A 25,671-nucleotide genomic window follows, 5' to 3' on the forward strand; every position below is an offset into this window, starting at 1 on the left:
TATATAGCACATTTAAAACAACAGCTGTTGAGCAAAGTGGTGTACATTTAAAACAATCAAAAGAGATGACAAAAAGCCAGGGAATAAAAGTGGTTTACACCACTTTTAGTGGGTTACACCAACCAAAGACTTCATGGGGTCCCCATATTAAATGGGATGTTTCCAGCAGGGTAATATACTATGTCCCAACGCACAAAAATATTTTTAAACTGTTCCTTGAACAACTTGACAATGACATCAATATACTCTATAGGTACCATGTGACAAAGTGGGTGAGAGTACCACTTGTCCATATTCTTAGTTAACATTCTTGTTTTGATTTAACCATATTTCACATGTAATCTGCAATAGGCAAACATCTACTATCCCGGGTTTGTTTATGTTTTGCACTTTTACAGATTATATAATATAACATCTTGGTTTAAATCAATTCCTACAAGTTTGTTAAGTTAACATGTTCTTTATTTCAACTGTTAATTTGTATTGTTTAGAACTTACCTTACCTACCTGTCTTCCAGAAACAAAAGGAGGAAATGTAGTTTTACTTCCTGCTTTATAGCTTCTGGGTTCATCTGAGGTCACAGGAAGAGACCAAGTGCGGGAGGGGAAGAACTCTTATAATTTAATAAAGTTGATTTTAGAGGGTTTATGAAGAAATAGATTTATTGTTGTAATATGTATTGATTACACCACAGAGTTCATGTTGCCAGTAAAGAGTAGTAGTAGAGGTCTGAATATAATTATGTTCATCTTACCTACCGAATGGAATAGTCCAGAGGAGAAATCGTTTGGTTAAGTGGACTATTTAAGCAGAACTCGGGTGTTTGAGAAGAAAGGTTCAGGTCAGTGTAGCTGTGTGCAGTTTGACCTTAATTTCTGTTGATTTAAGTTCAGTTATGTTTATTTGAACTGAGTTAGTTATAGAGTTGAGTTTCTTATTTGTTTTTTTGTAAATATTATTTGGGTCACAAAATGGTGAATAAATCACTTGCTACACTGGGCAGCATCAGTCTCCTGCACTTCTTTGACCGCTTAAGTCAAGTCCTACCACACACCATTTAAAAAGAACACCTTTGGGAGATTTTCACCAATTACTGAAAGGGACCAAAACCAAGTTTACTTTTGACTACTGACAACATTCAAGATGGATTTATATGTATTATGTATATATGTTTGTTTGTGCATTGGTTAATGGTAATCTAAATCCACTTGTATTCATGTCTTGTTTGAAAGTGCAGGTTACTGTATTTTCAATTAAAAAAAAATTGCGATTAGTATGTACACACCTGTTAAAAACATGTACACCCTGTCTTATCACAGGACAATTTCAGATATAGTTATTATTTAATATTATGGCATCGAAACGCTTAACCACTCTTCCTGTGTTGTCATGTCACATGTCCAGTGAGACCCAGAGATTCTTCCAACATCCTTGCAAAAATAATGATGGTTTAAGTTTTCTTGCGTACACCTTACAGTGAGTCCCTGTGCTCTGTTTTTATGTTAGGTTGGTAGCAGGCTGGTCCTCCAGACTACTGGAATTCTGATGATCATCCTCGGAATCTTTGGAAAGTTTGGAGCAATTTTTATCACTATCCCAGATCCAGTCATTGGGGGCATGTTCCTTATTATGTTTGGAATGATTGCAGCAGTCGGGATATCCAACCTCCAGGTAAACACAATTAATTTCACAGCATATCAAATTGCATTTGTCTTTTATTTGGTGCACCTTTTTTTTTATTCAGAGTAACTAGAGCATAGCTTAATAAGATGCCCTAATCCTTAACCCCTTCAAATAAAACAACACTGCTAAACAAAACACCATCTCTATTAAGGCTTTCTTGGACTCACTGGTTCCACAGTGAGCGGTGTTGTTAAATCTATCTAGAATACAGGCAAAAACAGAAAATAAGGATCATGTGTGTAATAAAAACTTTATTTGCTTTTTATTGTCATTAACTTGTCTACCATTTGGCACTTTAAGCAACCTTTAAGAAATCTGCTGCACAAAAATGTCTCAATATTGTAAAACTGCTTTGATGTTAGATATTGAGCTTGGCAGTTGTTAGCGCACTGTAAGTGTAATCCGTAATACATGAAATTCAATGTAAGTACAGTAATATGTGATTTCAAGGTTAGGTTGAGTGAGTAAGGGTCAATAGTAATCACCTTTCCCGTATCAAGCTATTTCAGTTTGATTACAGCAAACATATTGGACAAACATACAGACAAGAAGATAGTAATTTAATGATATTCCAAAAAAGGTTTTTGAGTGTTTGTTTTTCAACCACAAACATATTTCTTAATGCCTAAATGAGAACTGAAAACTAAACACTGTGAATTTTTAGCTGTTATAAAAGTCTCCGACTTTGAGACTAATTAATTGTTGAAAAACATAAGTGAGATGGCGTTTAAGGAAGTACTTGCTAGAAAATACAGTAAATGCAAATACCTTAACTGAATTGTTGCACAACTGTATTATTAGTTCCACCCCTCTATGGTATTTTTTGGCTAAAGAACTTGCTCTATCAGTTTTTGTAAAGATGAAAAATGACGGTGTTTTCCCAAGCTATATTTTGTAGCTATTTCGTTTTGTACTGTTGTAACACTATTGTGTATCATGTTTCATTATTATAGGCAGGTAATATAGTCTTATACATACATCCGCACACACACAGATATATATATATATATATATATCTACACTGACCTCACTGTGACCCGTGTTAACCTGTCATGACCAAATAAATGTGAATCCCATACCAAAATAGAATTTGGGTCTCTTTTTTTCCTGATTATTCCTAATCTCATTTTAGTGAACTTCCACAGCAGAAATGTCAGCTAGCTGAAACAGATCAACAAAATAATGGCTTGCATCTGAGAGTCAATAAACCAGTTTTAGCAAATTTGTATCACATTATTTCTGTCTCTCTTTCTTTCTTTCTCACCCTATTTCACACACCATCCTGTCTTCTTTTCTCTCTCCAGTATGTGGATCTTAACTCTTCACGTAACCTCGTCATCCTGGGCTTTTCAACCTTCAGCGGTCTGGTTCTACCCACCTGGTTTCAATCCAATCCTGGCATCATTGACACTGGTGATTTTAACACACACACACACACACACACACACACACACACACACACACACACACACTTTTAGGGCTTTAAAATCAGTATTTGCATGAAAGTATAGAAATACAGTTAAAATAATCTACATATTGACTGTGAAACATAGTCTGTCAAAAAGTGTGTGTGTGGTTTTTTTTAATGTCAAGTGGTACCATCCAACCTGTGAAAACACACTCAAAGTCTTCTTTGCTTGAATTTACTGAACAAATTAAAATTATTATTTATTTATTTATTTTTTAGTTTACTTTAGTTTTACTCCAGAGCTTCCCAAAGTGTGGGGCCCGCCCACGTATGGGGGCACGGTATGAAAAGGAGAAAAAAAAAAAAACCATGCTTGGACACTGCTAGCACAGGTGCCCACACAAACACAAAGCAGGAGATGAAGCATCGCTGAATATGTTTCCAAACCAACTTCATTCTAAGCCAAAGACTAGAAAATATGGTGAAGCATATCTGCCCTTTGGTTTCACCTGCACAAGTGGCAAGGTAGGTCTCCACTGCAAAACTGCTTTTCCCTTCGTTGGGAGCAGCGCTGGGCTCTTCAAATCACGGACGCTCTTCAAATCACGGACAAACAATATCCCACATTCTTGATTTTTAGTTCACAAACACTTGTTGTAATGACTAAACTTCTCCTGACATTTTGGAGATGTTAGCTATTTATACAGTAAAGTTACAGTGGGATACAAATAATATCAGACAGATCCTGCCACGATTTGTTCCCTCAGTTCAAATCACAGACAAACAGTATGCCACAGTTGTTTATGTTTTTAAACCCATTTTGCACAGAGAGGCATTTATTGAAAAATGTATTGATAGCAATGTTGAATATTATAACACAGGGAAAAAAAACAACTACACGTAAAATAATCACACCGTGACGCCTCTGCCTTTCTAAATAGAGGGACAGTAACTGCGTGTGTGTAAGCGTGCGCATAGTCAATTTAACAGTAACAGTATTTTGTCTCTATCTGCAATTCATCTCACGTAAACAATAACGTGGCGCACAGTGTAATGTGAAATAAAGCACATACCTTTGACGTTGCGTGACAAACTTTGTATTCCTCGTCCACACGTAAACGCAAAAAAGGAGTTTTAAAAAATCTCAGTTTTCGGTGATTCGAAACATCGTTTACGTGTGGACGAAACAGCTACGTTTTCAAAAATACCCGTGTAGGTGCGGACGTTAGCGTAAAAGAGTTAGTAGTTTACTTTCTTTCTACCTGTAATTTATTGCAAATTACTTGTATTTGCTTAATTGTTTACTAAATGTTTGAGGTGTGAAATAAACCGTAATGGAGCAAAATATGGGTGTGTGTGGTTGGAGGATGTGTTTGTGCGTGCACGCACGCCCGGGGGGGCACGAACATTTTTCTTGTAAAACAAAGGGGGGCCCAGCAAAAAAAGTTTGGGAACCGCTGGTTTTACCTGATTCACATGTGTTCTTTCAGTACGACACTCCGTTTTAGCAGGCTAACGTCAGGACTTGGTTCAACTTTTTAAATAAAAATCAGGAGTTACTTCCACCGAAAGGTTGAGTGGAGCTATTTGACATAACTTTTTAAAGTAAATCCACAAACCTTTTTTTCTGTTGAAAGAACATAAATTACTCCAGTAAACTAAAAAAAAAAAAATTTGTTTGTTGAATCTAACTAAATAGTATTCTAAACCAGCCAATAGTGAGGTTTCATTTTTTGAGCTCATCCTTGAGCTTGTGTGCCTGTTTGTGTTTTATTGTTTTTGTGTGTGAAGTTTAAACTACTTTAATTTCTGGATTACTGAGCTGATTTATTATTTTAATATTGAGTTTGACTCCTTGTGATATTGTTGAATCTTTGATATCTAATTCCAATATAACATGATGTTCTTATAATAAGTTTCTGTTTTGGCTCATAATTTCTTTGTTTTCTCAGTATCCTGAGCTTTTATGTTATTTTTCTGGTTCCTGTCTAGTTTTCATGCCTCATTCTGTGATTTATTGTTGTGGTTGTTTCCTGAATCGTTTCTTCTTCTGTCTCACTCCTCTGCTTTACATCACTGGAGTAACACTGCTCCTTTGTCTGTGTTTTCATGTTAATTTGACTCATCTTTTCTCTCTGTTTAGTATTTTATGTTATTTTCTTTTTTCCCCTCTTGTGTCCTGTGTTAGTTCTGTGTGTTTAGTTTTACCTATGTCTTGTTCCTTTGCAGTCTGCATGTAATCAACTCTTTTTGTATATATTGTTAAAGCATTAGTTGTGTTGCTCCTGTGCAGCTCTGTGTTTTCTTGCTTATTGCTTGTCTTAATTAGTGATGTGTCGGTTGAGAACGAAACGGCTCTTAGAGCAGACTCTTTGAAGTGAACGACGCAAGCCGGGGTTTTCTTCTTTCTCTCACCCTCTCTCTTGCACTTTTTTTCCCGCTTCACTCCACACGCGAGCCTTGTGCTTTGCGCTGGGAAGAGGGGGGAGGGGCGGTAGTTACACTCGCCAGGCACAACAACGTCACATTAGAAAGGTGTAGTGATCATCCACAACTATTTTCAGTTGCGGAAGATAAAGGATTCAAAGTTTATTCATGCAGGCCCATATGAAAGAGAATGTGCATCTTCCTTTTGTTTTCATACTTTTTCATATTTATATTTTATTGTGTTGTGGTTTGCAGTGTTTTGTGTTGTTTCACTTTAAATTTGTTTAAAAGGAAAAAGCTGAAAATTTAAATAGTTAAAAGTTGAAATGTTAATAGTTGGTTTTTGTATTGTATGATTTATTTATTACATTTTATGTGGAGTGAATAAATAAAAGTCTATTTACGGTGGCCCCTAGAGACAAAGCACGTACAAACTCCAAAACACGTACGAACTCCAAAACACGTACAAAACACAACAGAAATGCTCCAGGATGCTAGGGGGAGTGTTGAGCTTTTGTTACCTAGTGGCTACACAAGCCAGCAAGTACCAATGACCAGATTTGGTGTGTGGTAGTCTTGTCCTTTAGCGGGCAACCAGCGGCGGTACCAGTACGCTGCTGTAGGTGCTGCAGGTTCTCTTGCTTGACCAGCGATTATCTTCCACGCTTTTCGATCTAAGGCGATGGTTCTTACAGGTGTGTGGTAGTAACAGGTAAATGAACTTTTTTTTTTTATTATTTGAATATATATGAGTGCCTGTGTATAAATACACAAACAATACACATATACTTTCAATTGTGTAATTTAAGTGATCGAGGTAGTGTTTTGGAAGTTCAGTTAATGCTAGAAATGTGCTTTGGACTTTTGTTTATAGCCAATATTAAAGACTCATCATTTGTTGTTCAAGTCAGCCTTCTATGTCCTACATTTGGATTCTGTGTCTATACTCTGTACACCTTGCTACAGTCGACCTCACTGACTGAGTCATTAACTGAGAAACTGTTGTCATTTATATATGTATATATGTTATTCTTAGGGCAGCACGGTGGCACGGTGGTTAGCACTGTTGCCGCACAGCAAGAAGGTCCTGAGTTCAATTCCACCATCAGGCCGGGGTCTTTCTGTGTGGAGTTTGCATGTTCTCCCCGTGTTTGCGTGGGTTCTCTCCGGGTACTCCGGCTTCCTCCCACCGTCCAAAGACATGCAGCTTGTGGGGATAGGTTAATTGGAAAATCCAAATTGTCACTAGGTGTGAATGTGCGAGTGAATGTGAGTGTGAATGGTTGTCTGTCCCTATGTGTTAGCCCTGCGACAGACTGGCGACCTGTCCAGAGTGTACCCTGCCTCTCGCCCTATGACAGCTGGGATAGGCTCCAGCGCCCCCCGCGACCCTGAAAAGGATAAGCGGAAGCAAATGGATGGATGGATGGATGGATGTTATTCTTAGGACATGAAAAAAAAATCAATCCTGTACATAGTACAGTCCTCCAAAATAGTACAAAGTATGGTTAGGGCCTATCAAGCTATAAATATGCTGCAGAACTAACCTGCTCGGAAGCAGGTTATAGCTCAGTAGCGTATAAAATCGCTGCTCACTGACCAATCAATTTTCCAGAAATTAGTTTCAGATGCATAGATAGCAAAAGTTGTTTTAAGAGTAACTGATATCATTGTCTGCAGCAACTGTGTCACTGCTGTATCATGTTATTAATGTCTTTATATTTTAAATAGTTTTCCTTTCGTTTGTGAAATCAGACACTTTGTTGATAAAACAAAAATCTGACCATGTTTCTAATGGTCATCTGGTTGGTCATATGCCACGTCTTTCATGTGAATGTGTGCATAGCTAGATTAGGAAACCTTGGGCTTACTGAGCTAATAACCACCTTCATGTGACTGCTTAACACAATTGGCAGGGTAAGTGAAGCCAGGTATTGAATATCATGTGTATGCTGAACTTGTTTCATAGTACATGGCCCAGCTCTGGCACCCCGATGCCCAGGTATCACATGACGAGTGCAGAGAAAAATTCAAGCACAAAAGATATCTGATACCTATAGAGACAGCAAAGAATGTAGCTTGCTAACACACTGTACTATTTTAGCTTATTCAGCCTGGTTTATAATAATTTATTTCACAGCATAATATCAACAAAATAGGACGATAAAATACACAAGATGGCACATGCACCTGCTCTTTTGTCTATTTAAGCCCACACAACCCATGTCTGTTTGTTATGGCACAGCGCTAGTTTGTTACTATGCATCAATGAGCATTAAAAATGTTGGAAAGCAGCAGTTTCACGTCATTTTCTTCTCAGTTCAGTACACAGTAGCCACTGTACCATGACAAACTCTTTGTCTGTACCCACACTGGGTGTGATCTATCATTTATTTCACCACCTCCTTTATGATTTTATCTAACAGGAATCACAATAGAAAGTGCTCTAAACATCTGGTGCATAATTGAAGAAACTAAGCTATGGTGCTTTAATAACATTTATAATTGTTCAAATAGTTGTGCTGTGGGACACTTTTGTAAGATTTCTGCTTGAGATATTACACAAGTTTGACCATTTTATTTTTTATTAATCAAAACAAAATCAGTAAACAATGACAAAAAATAAAACATCCAGTGACATAGTCCTCTTACGGTGAATTCCAGGCTGTGTTCCCACAGACACTTAGAGATTACCCTTGAAAAGATGCAGTAGTTTTGCCAGCCTAAGCTCCTAATGCCAAGGTGTTCCAAAATCCCACAGGCCCAGATGGCAAACATTTTACATTTAGTCTTTAGGCTAAAGGTGGCAAATTGTCTTTTAGACTAAATGTGTTTTGGGAATCTTTGGTTTTACCTTTATGTACTTAGGACAGAAAAACATTCAGTTTGGAGTCCAGTCTTTTAAGGCATGTTTTATATGGGTTGAATAGGATAAAACCAGCATAACAGCCAGTAGGGGGCACTGATAAGGCTCTTGAGCTTGATTCTTTGTACATCCATGCATGACTTTTCTTCTTAGCACAAGAAGGAGGCTGGGTTGGAATCACATTTATTTAAAGTGTAAAACTGTAGATGTTGTCGGCAGCTTTGAGAATAGAATTTTAAGGGCTTGGCTTGGTTATATGTGACTTTAGCTTCTTTGGAAAACTTCTACATCTAGGGATGTGCAGATTGCAGAAAACATCAGAAAAGAACCTAATGCTTGAAATATTTTTGGGGGGTTTCTTGTTTGTTAGTTTTTAACAATTACTCTAGATTTCATTTGTAAAAATATAGTTTTTTCTATGTTATACTGGAATTTGCTGATTGCAGATATTGCCAACTTCAATCAGGTCTCTGACAATTTTGCAAACAATTTAAAGAAAAAAAGCACTGCAACTTCGTAAGTATTTGTAATATGGTAATCCCATCACATACATCTTATAAAGGTTTCACAGTGCCTAGGTCAAATCTATAAAACATTCCAAGGGTATAATCATAGATAACTCTAGGTTTACTTGCACTTCTGTTTATGTAGTGTGCACAAATTCTTCATTGACATTATTGCCTATTGGCCTATTGGTAAGAGGAATGACTAAACCGGGAAAAACAATAGTGAAAAAGCAGAAAGGGGAAAAATAATAATAATAAAGCTAAATGCGAAAGGTGAATAGGGTAAAATTGTTTTGTAATACTTTAAATGTTTTTCTACATTACATAAACATAATAAAATATGCATTCATATGCAACTGATAGATCACTCTCAGCTTACACTAATGCAGTCATCAATCCAAACATTAATCTAATAGATGAAATTACACAATGTGAAATAAATATGATCAGTCAGAGATCTTAGAAGTAAGAGAGTTATAGATTGTCACAGGCTGACAACTGATAAGTACATTATTTTGATGACATTTTGATTAGCTGATTCATAGGCTTTGTGACCACCTCCTATGAAGCGCCATCAAAAGAGCAATCTTCAAGATTAAACAGTTCTTCTCCGCAGACATGAGACCTTGATCCTATGTGTCATGTGATGCTAGTGTCTCCCAAGAAAGTGTTAATCCAGAGTGCAATACTGGGCATGAGGGCTTGTCTGGTTTTCTCTGGTCTAGGCTGCTTACCTCCCAATCCTCTTGGCTTGCCCCCATGTAACTGGCTGTAATCTGCCCAGCTCAGATAAAGCACTCTTGCTCCAAAGTCTGTCCCCAGCCTCAACATTAGCTGATAGCACCAGACAAGAGGAAACCTGTCAATGCTCTTTGTAAACAAACTCTTGCTCATCCCGACGTCTTTCGATGTACAAGCTGTTGGATTTAAAATCAACTCTGTGGATGCCTTGAACTTTTGACTGCTGTCGTTTTGGGCAGGAAATGTGTGTGTGTTCCTTTGTGTGTATATGTTTTGGGATGGGTTATTTGAACAAGAGTTTATTATTTGAATGTCAGCGCTGTTTGCAGTTCTTGATTCAATTCAGTACAACTTCATTATGCAGTTTATTGCCTGAGAAGGATTATGAAAGCACGGCCTTGGACTTGCAGGCATTTCCATTTTGAATGGCCCTCTGTATTCCACCATGTGCTCATGGTCACACATGCCACATGAAAAGCCAACTCTGACTCAGGATTTTAGAGTATCTTAGTGGTCTCTAGTGATTAAAAACGGTGCCCCTTGGTCAACAGAAACCTTTACAAATCCATATATCTAAACATCCGTGGCTCTTTTGTCAATGTCACAGGACACTCTTGTGAGGTGCTACAGGCAAATTGTACCTATGTTACCACTTTGTGTCAACAATGTGGCTTTTATTAAACTACCAGCAAATTTGCTCTTTTTGTCACGGTCCTGGGTCAGTGACCCAGTGTTTTGAGTTTCTTGTGCCTCTGAGTTTTCTGTATTATGTTCTTAGTTCTCGTTGTTGTCCTAGCTTGTTCTTTAGTGTAGTGTCTTAGTTTGGTGTTCTTGTATTCTGTTTAGTTCTCTGATTATTTAGTAGCTGCCCTCTGTGTTTCTTAGTTGCTGTCTCCCCTAGTCTAGTTTGCATCTGTGCTAATTCCTGTTTTACTTTGAAGGTCTGTGTCTCATGTGAGTGTATCCTACTTTGCTCCCTTGTCTCATCAGTTCTGATTTCTCCCAGCTGTGCTCTCCTTCTGTGTCTCATTCCCCTCGTTACTTCCCAGTGTATTTAAACCCTGTGTTTCTCTGAGTCAGTGTCGTGTCGTCCCTCATGCTGTGTGGATCGCCCTGTGTCTCTCTGTGAGTTCTTAGTTTGTTGTTTCCCCAGTTTAGTTTAGGTTAGTTTAGTTTAGTTTAGTTTGTATGTTTGTCCTACCAGCAAATAAAGCTGTGATTTTTGAGTTCATCCCCTGAGTCTGTGAGTCTTGCATTTTGGGTCCAACTCCTGCCTGCCGCACAGCGATTCATGACACTTTTAGAATGCTACTACATGTTCTGTTTCTTATTATCCACTTCACTTAAAATGTCTCCATGTAAAAGATTAATTTACATCAGTTCATCAGTTACAAAAATATATGTATTTTTACTATTGGCATCAGATAGTAGCTAGTTTTACATTGACGTTGTCCCCTTCTAGGTCATCTCCTTGTGCACCGCTGCACCATGTTTCTCCAAACTGTTTTCTGGAAGTCATGTCCTTCCTCTATACCCCAATCCTAAGAAAATAAATAAGGGTTGATATGGTACAAATCTTAATTAAAAAAAAGAGTTAAAATAGGATTTGGTAGGTGGGGGAACCCTAAGGTCCAGTGTAATGGGGCAGTGCAGCAAAAAGAAGTAATCAGTCACACATACTGTCACATATACTGTGGTTAATACATAAGCAGATTTTACATCATGGCTTTATCATCATGACTTCCTGGCCACTATAAAATTATTATAAAGGCAGACTTTTTGTATGTTAATAAAGAAAGCAATCACCTTAAAGTGGACATGACAGTATCACGGCAAAATGTGCAACAGACACGCCAGTTCGCCATTTTATACTTTGCCTCTCCAAAGCATGAAATGGAGACGCATGCAAAGTTGCAGTAAGCTGCAGAACCAGCAGAGTGAGATATTTTATTTCAAACTAACATTGAAATAATCATGGGAACACATTTTAAACAGACATTATTCATATGTAAATACATATTAGCCAACTAGCTTTATCATTTCTGTCGATTAACGACCCAAGAATGTAAATCATACCTTTCTGTGCTCACTACTGACTTCCTGACTTTAAATATATTATCTCCCCCTGTTGGTAATGCAGATTCTGCATGTGTATCCAGTTCTCGATTTGGACCAGCCTGTCTATTACACACTTTGCTGTGGTTGTGTATTAATGTGTAATAAACCATGGAGCCCAACTTAAAATACTCTAAGATTTAGCACTATCTGTGAATGTTGATTTAAGAAATAAGTATTTAGAGTTACAATTTTTAGAGCATGCGTAGCACCATCTTGTGCCAGTACAGAATGTGAGATCACTAAGTTGGTTGGTTGCTGCTAATAGTCTTGCATTAGCTAGCTAGTAACAGAATTGATAACTCAATAGAAAACAGGGAAACTAAAAGTAAAAAGCAGTCTCGGGGGTGTCACTTTTAAATCGCCCCTGGCTGTAGCAATAACTTTTATGTTAAAAAACTAATTTGTTTTACAATCAACTTTACTCTCTGTCTCCTAAGCAGTAAGTTGTTCTTTATTGTTGGCTAGCTGCACTGTAATGGGAAAATTCTCCTGCTGACTGTAGTGTTAGAGTTTGTCGAGCAGTTTAATAAATGAAGACTATGTGCAAAAGAGCTTGTTTGAGTCAGGCTCACGGTTGATTCACCACACAGACAAACTGTCCGACACTGTCCCCTCTGTGTGTGATTTTTGTTGTTAGGTTGAGTGGACAGACTGAGCAGTTCAATCAACTGGCAGATATATGTCTACAAGATGCGATCAGTGCTATTTTATGCAATAAAATAGTTTTTCTTCTCTTAAAAGCATATCCAACCAGTTTACTACTTATATATCACACAAGAAACTGAAGCATAACTGATAATCCTAGAATGCATGAGCATGTCCACAGGGAGATTTTTTTTGTTCCGTGGACATGCTCATCAAAAGGAGCGAGCTGAAGTGGTTTGCACATCTGATAAGGATGCCTCCTAGGTGTCTCCTGGTTGAGGTGTTCTGGGCATATCCCACTGAGAGGAGGCCCCAGGGCAGACTTAGGACAAACAGGAGAGATTACATCTCTTGGCTGGCCTGAAAGTGTCTTGGTGTTATTCCCCTGGATAAGCAGAGGAGGAGGCTGAGGACAGTGAGTCTGGGCTTCTCTGCTTGGGTTTCTGCCCTCATGACCCTGCTCCTGATAGGCGAAAGAAAATGAATGGAGGGATGGATGGATTTCATTGTACTACTGTACTATGTATGACTGTGCAATGACAATAAAGAGTTATCTTAGATGAACATATCACTGGATGGTAGGATTCCTGATCGTGCTTTGGTAAGAAACTTAGTTATGTTTGGATGTGCTTGGGTAAAGAAAGTATTTTATGGCATAAAATGGTACTGATCACATCTAGTGGACATCTGCTCTGCTAGTTAATTGCCCCTCTCAGTTTACCCACCAGACAAAGAAAAAACACAGGAAGGACAGTATCAGACCACTTTTAAGTTTGAGTTCACCTTGATTTACTTAATCTCTGGCTCTTTTCACAGTGTGCTTTTTTTAATTCTCTCTTCCTTTCATTAAACTCAACCAGTGGTGGCAGGCAGCCACTTCCTTCTTGGACTTTTCTTCCTGTTAAAAGGGGTTTTTCCTTCCCACTGTTGCCAAGTGATTGCTCAAAGTGATTGCTCAAAGTGATTGCTCAAAGTGATTGCTCAAAGTGATTGCTCATTTCATTGTTGGGGTTTTCTCTCTATTATTGTAGGGCAGTGGCTATCAAAGTGAGGTCCCCAGACCTCTAGGGGTATGCAAGGTGCAGATTGGGGGTCTGTGAAAACACATAGTGTCACCTGGCGCATAGTGGCACTTAAAAACATGTGCCAGTGACAACAGTCCCCTCGAGTTTGGCTTTATCGAGAATGTTGATGGAAGACCAAAATGCATTGTGTGTCTTCAAGTGCTAGAAAATGAAGCAATGAAGCCAGCCAAGCTAAAGTGGCATCTCATCTCAAAGCATGAGAGTTATAAGGGGGTCCTTGGAAATATTTTACCCCCTGTATGGGGTCCCTGGCCCCTAAAAGTTTGAGAACCCCTGTTGTAGGGTCTTTACCTTACAATATGAAGCACCATGAAGCCACTTTAGTTTTATTTCTATAGAACTGAATTGAATTAAACACTTTCCATGGCGTTATTGGTTTTGTCACTAACTAGCTAACATAAACTAATGGGAATCTATTAGCAACCAAACAACCTAGTGACATCACATTCTGTACTAACCCAGATTGCTTCAAAAAGTCAGTCCATTTTTAACTGTATCCGGGAAGTGATTTGAATAGTTATTTGGAAGCATTATCTAGCTTGTCTTTGATTTCAGTGGTCAAGGGAACATACAAGTTACTTATACAAAATATCCTGTTAAATGTGATTTTTTTTAAGTTTTAATAAGGTTTGATAAGATTTAAAAATCCTTTCTCTTGGCACTATCAAGTTTTTAGCCTAATGTGTGAATACAATTAATTAATTTGAAATAGACATTTCTCGGTAAGCCATAACCAGATAACCTCACCAAGTTGATCCACTCTCCAGTTAAAAATTTTATATAAACAAGAGCACAGTGCAACTCCCAGTGAAGAGCAAGTTAAGATACTTTAATATATTCATTTATTTGTGTCTATGTGAAGTCGAATGTTTTGAAAACCTCAAACAAAGAAAGTTTTTAACTGTCAAAAAATATCACAAACAGTTTACAGGCCACTGATAAAATATAAAATATCTCAGACAAATCCATCTCAGTCAGACATATAGGGATTCACCCGTTTGCTTCTAAGATGCTTGAATACAACCAAACACCACACAAAAAAAAATGTGTATGGTAAACTCAGCAACCGTGGTAAAAGTGCATACCAGGCATTCTGGCTTCCTCACACAGTAAACTGAGTAAGAGTGAATGCTGTCTGTCTCTCTGTGTTGGCCCTATGCTGGACTGGCATGTCAGCTAAGATAGGCTCCAGCACCCTTGTGATCTAAACTGCATAAGAAGTTAAGGAAATGGGTGGATGGATGATTAAGCCTTGATTTAGTTTTAAAAAGAATGAATCCTTGCCTTCATATGGAAGAGGCAAGCGCAACGATAATCTTGTACAAGATTTATAGTTCTTTTATCTTTGGCTAATAAAGGTTAACGACTTGTTTTGTTTGTTCTTGTCTCTAAAGGAATAAAAGAGCTGGACCAATTGATTGTAGTGCTTTTTACCACACATATGTTCATCGGTGGATTTTTTGGATTCATACTGGATAACACCATTCCAGGTGAATGACAGAATACTTGTGTTAAAGACAATCAATTATAAAGTAAGCTCTATCATCTAACCTCATCCCATCTTTTTCAGGTACTGACAAAGAGAGAGGTATCAAGAGCTGGCAGGACAAGGTGCAAGATGGAAGCAAAAACATGCATGACCAGTCATGCTATGATATACCTTTCTGCAACAAGGTTTTGAAAAGGTTTAGATGTTTCCAGTGCCTCCCCTTCCTCCCTTCTTACAACACCACCCAGTAGGAGGCAACCATGTAATGATGTGGTAGCTCAGTGTGCAACATTAATGTTGGCCTGTTAGCCCCATTAGAACAAAGAAGTCTTAATTGGATGGAATATTCTCAATGACAAAATAAGTGTACATGACACTTACCTTATTTCTTCAGTGCTATTACGGTTCATTTTAAACTTCACTGCTGACAGTGTTTTCACAGTGTCACCTTTCTGCTGAAGTTTCAGTTTCCCATTTTTGTTGATCTGGTTAATTATTTCTAAAGAGTTGAATCTTTGAAACAAATAGAAGTGTTTCACATTACAGAATTTCAAATTCACATTACAGTGTACATAGGAGCTTGCAAAGAAAAGCGTCTGGACTTCTTTAAGTTGCTTGCTCATCCGAGAAGCTTCTTCAGTTCTAAGGTCAAATGGTGGAGAGTCCCAGATATAAACCTAGTGGGAGTATCCCCCCACAGAGGGACAAAAGGACCCCCTGATGATCCTCTAATCGCCTGAGCCAAGGTGTGAAACTGGGTGTGGGTCCCAATCAGCCAGAGTTTCGGGTGTGTTCATTGTGAAACCTGGCCCCACCTTATCATGCGAATTCCTAAGGTCAGATGGCCCAGGATATGAGTGGGCGTTAAGGCGTCTGGGAAGGGATCTCAAAACTGGATTATAGATGGCAGACAGTTGGTGTCGTAAACCCCCGCCTCTGTTCAAAGATGGTCGCTCACAGTGGACATAGATGGCTTCTTTCACTCCTCTTTCAAACCATCTGTCCTCTCTGTCCAAAATGTGAACATTGGCATCCTCGAAAGAGTGTCCTTTATACTTAAGATGCAGATGGACTGCTGAGTCTTGTCCTGTGGAGGTGGCTCTTCTGTGTTGTGCCATGCGCTTGTGAAGTGGCTGTTTGGTCTCTCCAATGTAGAGGTCTGAGCATTCCTCGCTGCACTGTACAGCATACACCACATTGTTAAGTTTGTGTTTTGGCATTTTGTCTTTCGGGTGAACCAGTTTCATCAGGGGGTCCTTTTGTCCCTCTGTGGGGGGATTCTCCCACTAGGTTTATATCTGGGACTCTCCACCATTTGACCTTAGAACTGAAGAAGCTTCTCGGATGAGAGGTGAAACGTCTTCAAGCAACTTAAAGAAGTCCAGACGCTTTTCTTTGCAAGCTCCTTTGACTACAATGACCTGGATGACTGAGAACCTTCACAGACATACAGTGTACATTGGCATCAATAGGCAGAGGTCAAGCTGCTGCGGCTTTAAACTGTCATCGTGCTTCTGAAACTATCTTTTAGACTGAAAACCCAGTGGAGACATAAAGCCGCTGATTCTTTAACATAATCGCACTTACCGAAAACAAACACTGAAACAATATTTGTGCTAATTGGTTACTAGTTTGTTTTTATATTATGTTTAATTAATTAATTATATGGATGGTTGCAATTAAAATAGCAATTTATAGGTAGTGCATTTATAAACATTAGGATGTTTTTTTTTTTTTTTTTTTTGCAATATCGCTGATGTTTGTGTCCTGCTTCATTTTCACTGTTTCATTTTGTTTGAACTTGAACAGGTTGTATTAAAATGTGACGAGTTGAGATTGTTGCTTATTAATGTTTTTTATATTAGTGATTATTTTATAGCTTTTTAAGAGTAAACAGTTAATTACAATGATCATGAAGGAGCAAGACCCACAAGCAGGACACCCAAAAATCCAGATCTTTAATCCAGAAAGCTGTACACAGGAAGGCAGAGGAGGCAAACAAATCCAAATATGGCAAAAGTAAAGTCCAAAAAACAATCCAGATGTTCAGACACACAACAAACAAGGAGCAACAAGGAAAAAATTGTGGGCATACAAACAACATACTAGAAATACTAAAATATATGCAATGTTTGACCAAATCATGGTAATGGCAACTTTAGTCATGTTGCAGAATTCGTCATACTCAAATTCAATCTGCTTACTACAGAGAGTAAAAATAAACACAAATCTATATAGGTTTATAATGACAGCTGAAAAATAAATCTTATAATAGTTAAAACAGCTAACATACACATGCACACACACTCACAGACACTCAGCTTTTGACTTATTGAGTCGTTTTTTGAATGCAGGCACAGCTGTAACTTACCTCAGGTCAGCAGGCAACTTGTTACAAATATAGGAGCACAGTAACAGAAACCACCCTCACGACATGTAGCTCTAATTCGGGGGACACCTGATGTTGTTTAACTGGGTTGCAGACAGTGAGCAGTAAGGCAGCGAACGTTTAGTTCATAAAGTTGAAAATTAACTTTTTGAACTGGGAGCCAATGAAGTAGTTAAGCACTTCAGCACATGTTCAAATTTCCATGTACGTGTAACGACTCTGGCAGCAGACCTTATTATCAAAACTGTGATCGCTGTTCAAAATGATGCCAAGGTTTCTGACTTCTTTGCTGTGTTTCAGAGGCAGGAAAGATAAATGTGAACTAACTGACTACAAATAATTCTGTTCTAAAAAAAATTCTATAAAGTTTCTAGACATCCAGAGTTAATGTCATCAGTGCAGCTTATTAGTTTGTTAAAAAAAAAAAAAAGGTTAGATCATGTTAGGAAAAGGGTTCAGGTTAGGTGAAGCAGTGTCATGTGCATAAGAATGATGGGATATATTGAGATTTTTTATGACAGCACCAAGCAGGACTATGTGAAGGTTAACGTGTAACAGACCGGTGATAGACCCAAAGGAAAATCCTTTGAATTTTTATTTGAGCAGTTCCAAAGCTACGAATTAAAACACAAAAACGTTTGCACTTTTGGTATGATGAGTACCAGTGAAAAACATGACCTGACCAACTCTTAAACCAATTGACTTGTGAGCTGAATAAAAGGTCTGCAGCATTTTATTTCTGCCATCTTTACCTTTCCTTTGTTTCTTCCAGGAACTTTAGGTGGATTATGTATATCTACATTTCTGGCAAAATCAATATAATTAATTATTTGAGAAATTGCATCGGAGAAATTATGCAGCATTTAATGATATGATAACAGTACTTGTAATGTGTGCTTTGAAAGTTCGCTGATAAATATGTCACCTGTGATGCCATTGATGTAATGCTCGTTAATTAATCGGTTGGTATTTGTTTTGACAAGACAAATAAAACACACAATAATGATTCGAGAGAGCAACATTTTGAACATTTGTAAATGTGACATCAAGGCGTTTGGAAACAATTAGAGCAAGTGTGTGACCTTTTGTATGAATGGGTCCATTCACATGCTATTTAAAGTCAAAACATTCTAATAAAGGGATTGTCTGTTTTATATCACTTTTCATTGTTGCTGTTGTCAGTGTGAATATTTATATCCCCTGAACTAATGATACATCAAATTATGTCAATTAGGGCAATTTATTCAAAGGAGCTTGCAAAGAAAAGCATCTGGACTTCTTTAAGTTGCTTGAAGACGTTTCACCTCTCATCCGAGAAGCTTCTTCAGTGCTGAGGTCAAATGGTGGAGAGTCCCAGATATAAACCTAGTGGGAGTATCCCCCCACAGAGGGACAAAAGGACCCCCTGATGATCCTCTAATCGCCTGAGCCAAGGTGTGAAACTGGGTGTGGGTCCCAACTCTCCACCATTTGACCTCAGAACTGAAGAAGCTTCTCGGATGAGAGGTGAAACGTCTTCAAGCAACTTAAAGAAGTCCAGACACTTTTCTTTGCAAGCTCCTTTGACTACGATGACCTGGATGACTGAGAACCTTCACAGACATAGGGCAATTTATGTTGTATATTTGGAAAGAAATCCATCAATTTCCTCTGAACCATGTCTAAGGTTAGGGGGATGATATTTAGTGACGAATACAGCAGAATATAGAATTAATTAATAAATCTGAATATTCAAAATCTTGAAAATGGCACAGATTAACAGTTAAAGATTCCAGTACTTCTCCTGTGCAATATTCAATATGCACAACTAATTGTGAATTAGTGGTTGATATTTTAATCGGCGCCAGGGGCAGAGACATCCAGTCCTCACCAACTACAAAGGTCAGAGTAGGATTATAAGAATTAATGTGTAAACAGAAATATTTATTTTTTTATCCCAGTTAAAAGTCAACTTCCCTCATGTAGAGTCCATTGTTAGTTGGCAGAACTTTACTGAGTTAACAGCAATAATTGCACAGCATCTAGTTTTTAAAAAAATATGCTACATTATTTTTTAAATGCTAAAAAAGATATTAAACACGTTATGCTAAAATGTTAAAAACAAAGAAAATGGGTTGAACATATGTGTAGCAGCATTTACAGTAACCTTTTACATGCATGTCTGTCTCACAGCATGCTGCCCAGTTACAGAGACAGGGGAACTGCTGAGGCAAAGGTTAATTGCTTTAAGATAAACATGGAGAGCTTCTAGAGCCAATGATTAAGGCAGGTTTATGCAGCATAAGAGACTCCCATCAGGGTCTCACAGTATAAACATGTGCTTAAATGCTTAAATCTTTTTGTTAGTGGATTCAAACATAAAGCCCGAGTACTTACAGTATGTGTCTGCACTTCTTTTTGGCTCTCGGGGGAGGCGGACGCACTTTTTCTCCTCTCCTCTCCCTTATCTTTCCTGCTTAGCTCTTATGTCCTTGTCTAGTCTTGTGTTTTTTTGTATTACTTTCCCTGGAACACTCTCTCACAGTCTGTTTCTAAAACCTAAAGAGAATTATGGATTTGATCAACTGGTCTCTGAATGCTATTGACACACTTTACCCTTTTGTGTTACACATTTCGATGTTTTTTTCCTCGCTACCTAGCCTGACCTGTCTCCCCAATGTGATGTTTGTGTATTGTACGTACGGTCGGCAAGGTCTGTCATCTCGGTTGTGGGCAAAAGGCCTGCAAATGACAAATAAAGGCTATTTCATCTCTCATCTCATGTTTTGGTATTTCTGAATTCTTTGATGTTTATTTTTGACTGATGTTTTGTCTTCACCCCTCCCTGGTCTGAACAGGAATCTTTGAAATCTCTTCCTCTTTCAGAAATACAACCTATGATACATTCTACAGTAAGGACTGGCATTGCATCGTTTTCTCGTGTTGTTTAAGACATTTTTGGAGATCTGACATTTTGTGTGATGTTTAATATTTCTGATCAGGCGCATTACAAAAAATATCCATAGCACTCAGTAAAAAGAATGAAATTCCAAAAAGCAGACACTCATTATCCAGCTCCAAGCACTATGAACAGAGAATAGGGATGAATGACAGTTACTAGTGTAGGATCAATTAAAGGGAGCTCATGGTGTGTAATTTGTCACTTCTTTCAGAACATTGGTATCTAAGGCTACGTCCACATTAGCCCGGATAGATTTGAAAATGTGTTTTCGTTTTCAGTCATTTTCACAGAGTTGTGCGTCCACATTGCAATGGCCGAAAACGCTTATGTTCCAGTGCAGCGCATGTGTGAAACGCAAGAAGATTCGACCTGCCTCATTTCTGTCTGCCTTTTATTTGCTTTTCGGCTCTTTGAAATGTTGCGGCAGAATGTCGAGGAAAAGCAGCAAGTATTTTTTTGTTTTTTGCTGCTGCAAGTAACACAAAAGTACAAAGTTGCAAAAGTGAGTGAGAATTAAAGAATTTGAAGAAAAGCTTTCTGGAGCATGTACAAACTGATATTAATCTGTAATAGGGCTGTCAAAATTGAGAGCAAACAAAACGACTGCTGTATAATGCCCTCCGCTATCTTAGTTTAATTGGTCACATGACTGCAACACATGACTAAAATGTGTCATCGTTTTCAAAAAGTCTCAGTTTTTGCTGTCCATATATGCGAAAGCACTGTTTTCAAATGTATGTTTTTTGCGTTTTCCTTCAGCGAAAACGCCATCTCAGTGTGGACGGGACGTCAAAACAGAGAGAAGACGATGCGTTTTTAAACGAAAAAGCATTAGTGTGGACGTAGTCTAAGACAGGTGTTAAAAGTAGTGTAACATGTTTTACCAACAGCTTCAGTGGCATAGCAAGTGCAAATCAGGTCACACACTGTGAGTACCATATGTAAAAGCCATGTGGCTAGCAAAAGTGCCAAGTTTGTCAGCAAGTCACCTGGTCAAGGAATAAGCCAGTGGCACAGATAGATATTTAAAATGGTGGGCAACCCTTGCAGCTACACTGGCGCAAAGCTAACATGATTACCAAATCCTAATCAGGATTGAGTTGAATTGACAGATGTGAGCATTCATTATGTGAAGACACCTTCAGCCACAATGTTCAAAACGTGAGGCATTACAGAAAGTCTGTCAGGGTATTACCTGCCCCAGGGTTTATCAACCCTTTGAAACGTGACCTGCCTTGAATGCATGCCATCTCTGAGCTCAAAGGTCTCCTAAATGCAGGAGAATAGTAAACTAAGCCTGTCTACTCTATGCAAGCTTGCATTAGTAGTAGGGTCATTAAGAAAGTGAGATACAGGTGCTCGTTTGTGGGTTTAATTTTTTTTTTTTTAATGTAGGGAGGGGAGGGTGTGTGTTTTGCTTGAATCCCACCATGGAAGTTAAAAAAAAAAAGTTGTAAAGTAAAAGAAATGTACCAGTAAAAAGTACCAATTTTTTTTTTTTTACAAATAATTTTGTTTTATTAAGTCCTAAAATTAAGAACATTCAGAACAGAGATTTTTAAGAATAGTTTATTTCAAACAAGAGAAAAAAAAAGAGAAAAATAACAAAGGCTGCATGAATATGTCTACACAATGTTTATGTTCAAAAACGAGTAGGATGAACTTTACTCTTTTTTTGTTCGTACCCCCAAGTTAACTACACAGACCAAAGGAAATTAATCTGCAAATACAGTATAACCAAGACCAACAGATCATGGCTTAGGGCAAAAGATGGTGCAGGTTAGTTTCTCCTTAGTTAAGCTACTTTATACAGCTTTACTCTAAGGTACACCATACTGAACTAATCCAATGGAGGCCAGAAGATTGGAAGCCATTATTTATTAGTTTTCCCTGAGCCTTAGTGATTTTGCAAAGACTGCAACTGGTCATTATTAATAACATGCTTGTTTCTATGTCACCCATGCACCATGCCTCGCTAATTTATTTACATGTTACTAAATATAATGTAATATTAGAATAAATGCATGTTTTCTTATGGCTATAATGTAAAAGACATGAAAAATAAAATGCTCATTAAAATTTCGATTCTGAAGTTTTGATGTTCTGTCATTTCCTGTTTAATCTGGGAACTACTTACCTTATTTTATTCCTGTCAGCTCTACTTCCACACTTTGTTCTATTTCCGAAAGTTTTCTGCCACAACAATGTCTAGTCAGACAATCCTCGCTTCAGTATATATTCAACCCTTTGACCTTCTTCCAGCTGCCAGGTTGCCTTGTTACTCTTTACAGGTAACCTGTCCATCCAGTTTTGCATCTTTTTGTTTTTGTAGTTTGATTTTGTTTTCCCTTCAGATGTAATTTTTATTTGTGTATTTTTTATTTGTTGCTCATGTTTCACTTGTATGACCATTGTATGATTTGTTGCCTGACAATAAAGATCTGGATTGTGGATTTTGATTGGCCTCTAATATCCTGTGTTTAAGTGCTCCACTCATGCTGAAACCATTTTTAATAGAAGTCAACAGGTAACCTGATCCTGGTCCTGGTATAGAGATATTCAAAAAACGAATTATAGCAATGATTCATTATATTACAACTCGACTAAATTTATTAGACATTAGTGAATCATATGTAGAGAATCAAAGTGGTCCATTGTCTTGACAAACATCAGTATATTGGCTTATATTCCAGCTTTAAAGTCGTTCCCTAAAACTTGTCCTTAGCATTGGTTAAGGATACAAGTTCTGATAAATTAAATAAATAAGAACCACCTTTACCTGTTAATCAATAGTTTTTGTTGATTTAGGTAGGTGTACTTTTTTGAGCATTAAGTTAGTATTAGATAACTATCTCAAGCAAATCAACACGAGTAACCTATATTTGGCTTGCAGGTAACCTACATTTACTATATATTTGTTATATCGCATACATTAGTAAAAACTGCACTTGTAATGTTTGCCATTTTTCCTAGAAGATCATTTTAAATAAAAAAGGGCATTTCTCTCTTTTTCCATCACATTCCAAAGCGATGTGGAAAATAACAAAGTGATTGTCAGTTGCAATGTTGATGTTGGACGTAATTATGATAATACAGGAGCAACACCAACCCAGAGATATCAGATGCAGCAACCTGATGTCCCTTTTTCATAAAATCCTAGACAGAATCCATACAATAACATGTACCACTGGCATTGTTGTTGTTGCCAAGCAGTAGACGTTACAGGAAAAAAGAATGATCTAAGTTTTTTCAAGAACGCTTTTTCCCTTGACGGGGAATTTGCAAAATATTTTGGTATATTAAATTTCTGATGGCTGATACTGCTGAGCTCAACAGCATGGTATTAGATGAATGTAAATACAAACAGAGCCCCTTTCTGAGAAAAGTAACAAAAGTAAACCTTCTTATTCCTTAACCATCATTAAAGTAATGTAAAGACATTATCTTATTTATTGTTAAATAATTTCATATGTGTTTTACTGCAAAGGACTACCTTCATATGTTTCCTGGCAATGTGGTCTTGCCCATTTACAGTTGTCTCCTACCTCTGTGTATTTACTCCTTTGTCAATTCCCAAATTGCTTATGCATAATTCCTCTCCTCTAATTCTCTCCTTGTGTTTAGTCCATCCTGCTAACTGTGTGAGTGCAGGAGGCAAGGAAGGGGCACAAAGAGAAAGGAGCAGAGGCATCAGACATTTAATGAAGTAAGACAGACTTTCACACTTGATTTCTGAGTGGTGTCAGTAAAATTTAAGCTTTGACACTTTTTACACAGTTTTACATGAATAATTTAGCCTACAGATGATCTCGTTTGTAACAGTGGTCATGACATATAATTTTCTTTTCTATATAAGGTCATTTTTAACTAAATGTGACAAGTTAATGTAACTTCTTATAAAACACATAAAAAATTGTGAAGAAAAAGTAACCATCTTAAAAACATGAAAGGATAAAATATTTTGATCCTTTTTATTTATGGATCAAAATATTTATGATCAAATATTAAATAATAGTTTAATAAAATCCTTCTTTTTTGACCCTATGCGACCCATATCCGATCATGGTATGACAGTGTGAACAGCACAAATCTGATATTTTCAAATCCAACCTAGGTCACTTTCCTATGTGGTACTGAATCCGATACATATCTGATGTTTTAGAAAGCAACTGCTGTTTGAACGGTCATGTCACATTAAATCCGTCTTTTACTTCACTGACACAAGACAGACGCTAATTATCAGCGCTGGAGAAGACAAACAAGATGGCCATTGTTAAAGCACGGGCTCTCTATTTTCGCAGTGTCCTTCTTTCTCTAATAAATTTGTCAAAATTCTGCCGGTTACGACTGTGCAGACATTGATAGACTGCTGCAGCAACACCTACTAGCTCTGTAGCTGCCATTTTTACTTCCGTAAACAGAGCGCGCTGTGTGTGACGTCTTCTTTTGCTCAAGCGGGCCACTTTGAGGGCCGTGAACCGTTCACACTAGAGCGCGTTTGCTGTCACATTTATTTGTGGTCGCAAAAAATCTGATTTGATCAAAACATGGGAATTGAGCATTAAGACCTGCAGTGTGAAGATTGCCTTAAATTGGCCACATGCAGGAGAATGGAGGCCAGAGGAGACATCCTCTCCTTACTTTCTCTCTTTTAGTCTTAGTCCCTCCAGAAAGAAGTTGAGAATGGAGGAGGTGAAAAAGAGACATAAGGAGAGAGAAGTCAAGATAACAATAAATGATGAAAATGAGACATTGCAGCTTCCTTTTTTTGAGATAGATTGAAAGTTTGATCTCATATATGGTCATTTTAAATAACTGAAAACAGCATTTGACTAAAAAGAAGGTGTTTCTGTGGTGTTTCTCTCACCGTGGTTTGTACTCTCTTGCAGTTTGGACCTCCTCATTTAAGTCTCAAAGATACAAAGAATTATACCTCATCCAGCAAGCCTCTCTCCTCTTTGGGATATATTTTAAGAACCAAGATATCCTTCAACACGGCATAACAAGATTGATTTATAGGTAACAGACAGGAGGACAGAAGAAAGAGCAAATGAGGATGCACAAAATAAAGAGGCTCTCTGTCTCTCTTTTCCTTGTACTTGATCCCTGTAGGTCTGCTGCTGTTATAAAACTGCCTGTTTTCCCTGCTTCCTGCTCTACAGTCCTTCATGGATTTGCTATTTACTACATTAACACCCCGGGTGAAAAAAGATGAAGTACTGAGAATGCTTTGATAGAGCTTTAAGTCCCTTATTTATATTTTATGTCTCTGCTCATTTCTGTTCATGCTAGAGCACTTTATTATTAACACATGCTTGTGTTAAAATTAATTCATGTGTGTCTGTGTCTTTTTGTTTCCTATACCGGCAAGG

The 25,671-nt window shown here is 37.8% G+C and overlaps 1 protein-coding gene across 1 annotated transcript in view; it reads left to right on the forward strand.

The window, feature by feature from the left end:
• LOC309711402 (solute carrier family 23 member 2) overlaps window positions 1–18,391 on the forward strand; it is a gene marked incomplete at its 5' end in the record, with an annotated part of 70,514 nt that extends 52,123 nt beyond the window's left edge. The window contains 4 exons of the mRNA XM_082541694.1: window positions 1,508–1,672; window positions 2,989–3,097; window positions 14,875–14,970; window positions 15,051–18,391. Coding sequence (XP_082397820.1) covers window positions 1,508–1,672; window positions 2,989–3,097; window positions 14,875–14,970; window positions 15,051–15,220 — 540 coding nt within the window. The 3' untranslated portion in view covers window positions 15,221–18,391. The remainder of the gene's footprint in view (window positions 1–1,507; window positions 1,673–2,988; window positions 3,098–14,874; window positions 14,971–15,050) is intronic.
• Between the last annotated feature and the right edge of the window lie 7,280 nt (window positions 18,392–25,671).

Source organism: Aulonocara stuartgranti (assembly GCF_965226115.1).
Source record: "Aulonocara stuartgranti genome assembly, chromosome: 7".
Classification (NCBI taxonomy): domain Eukaryota; kingdom Metazoa; phylum Chordata; class Actinopteri; order Cichliformes; family Cichlidae; genus Aulonocara; species Aulonocara stuartgranti.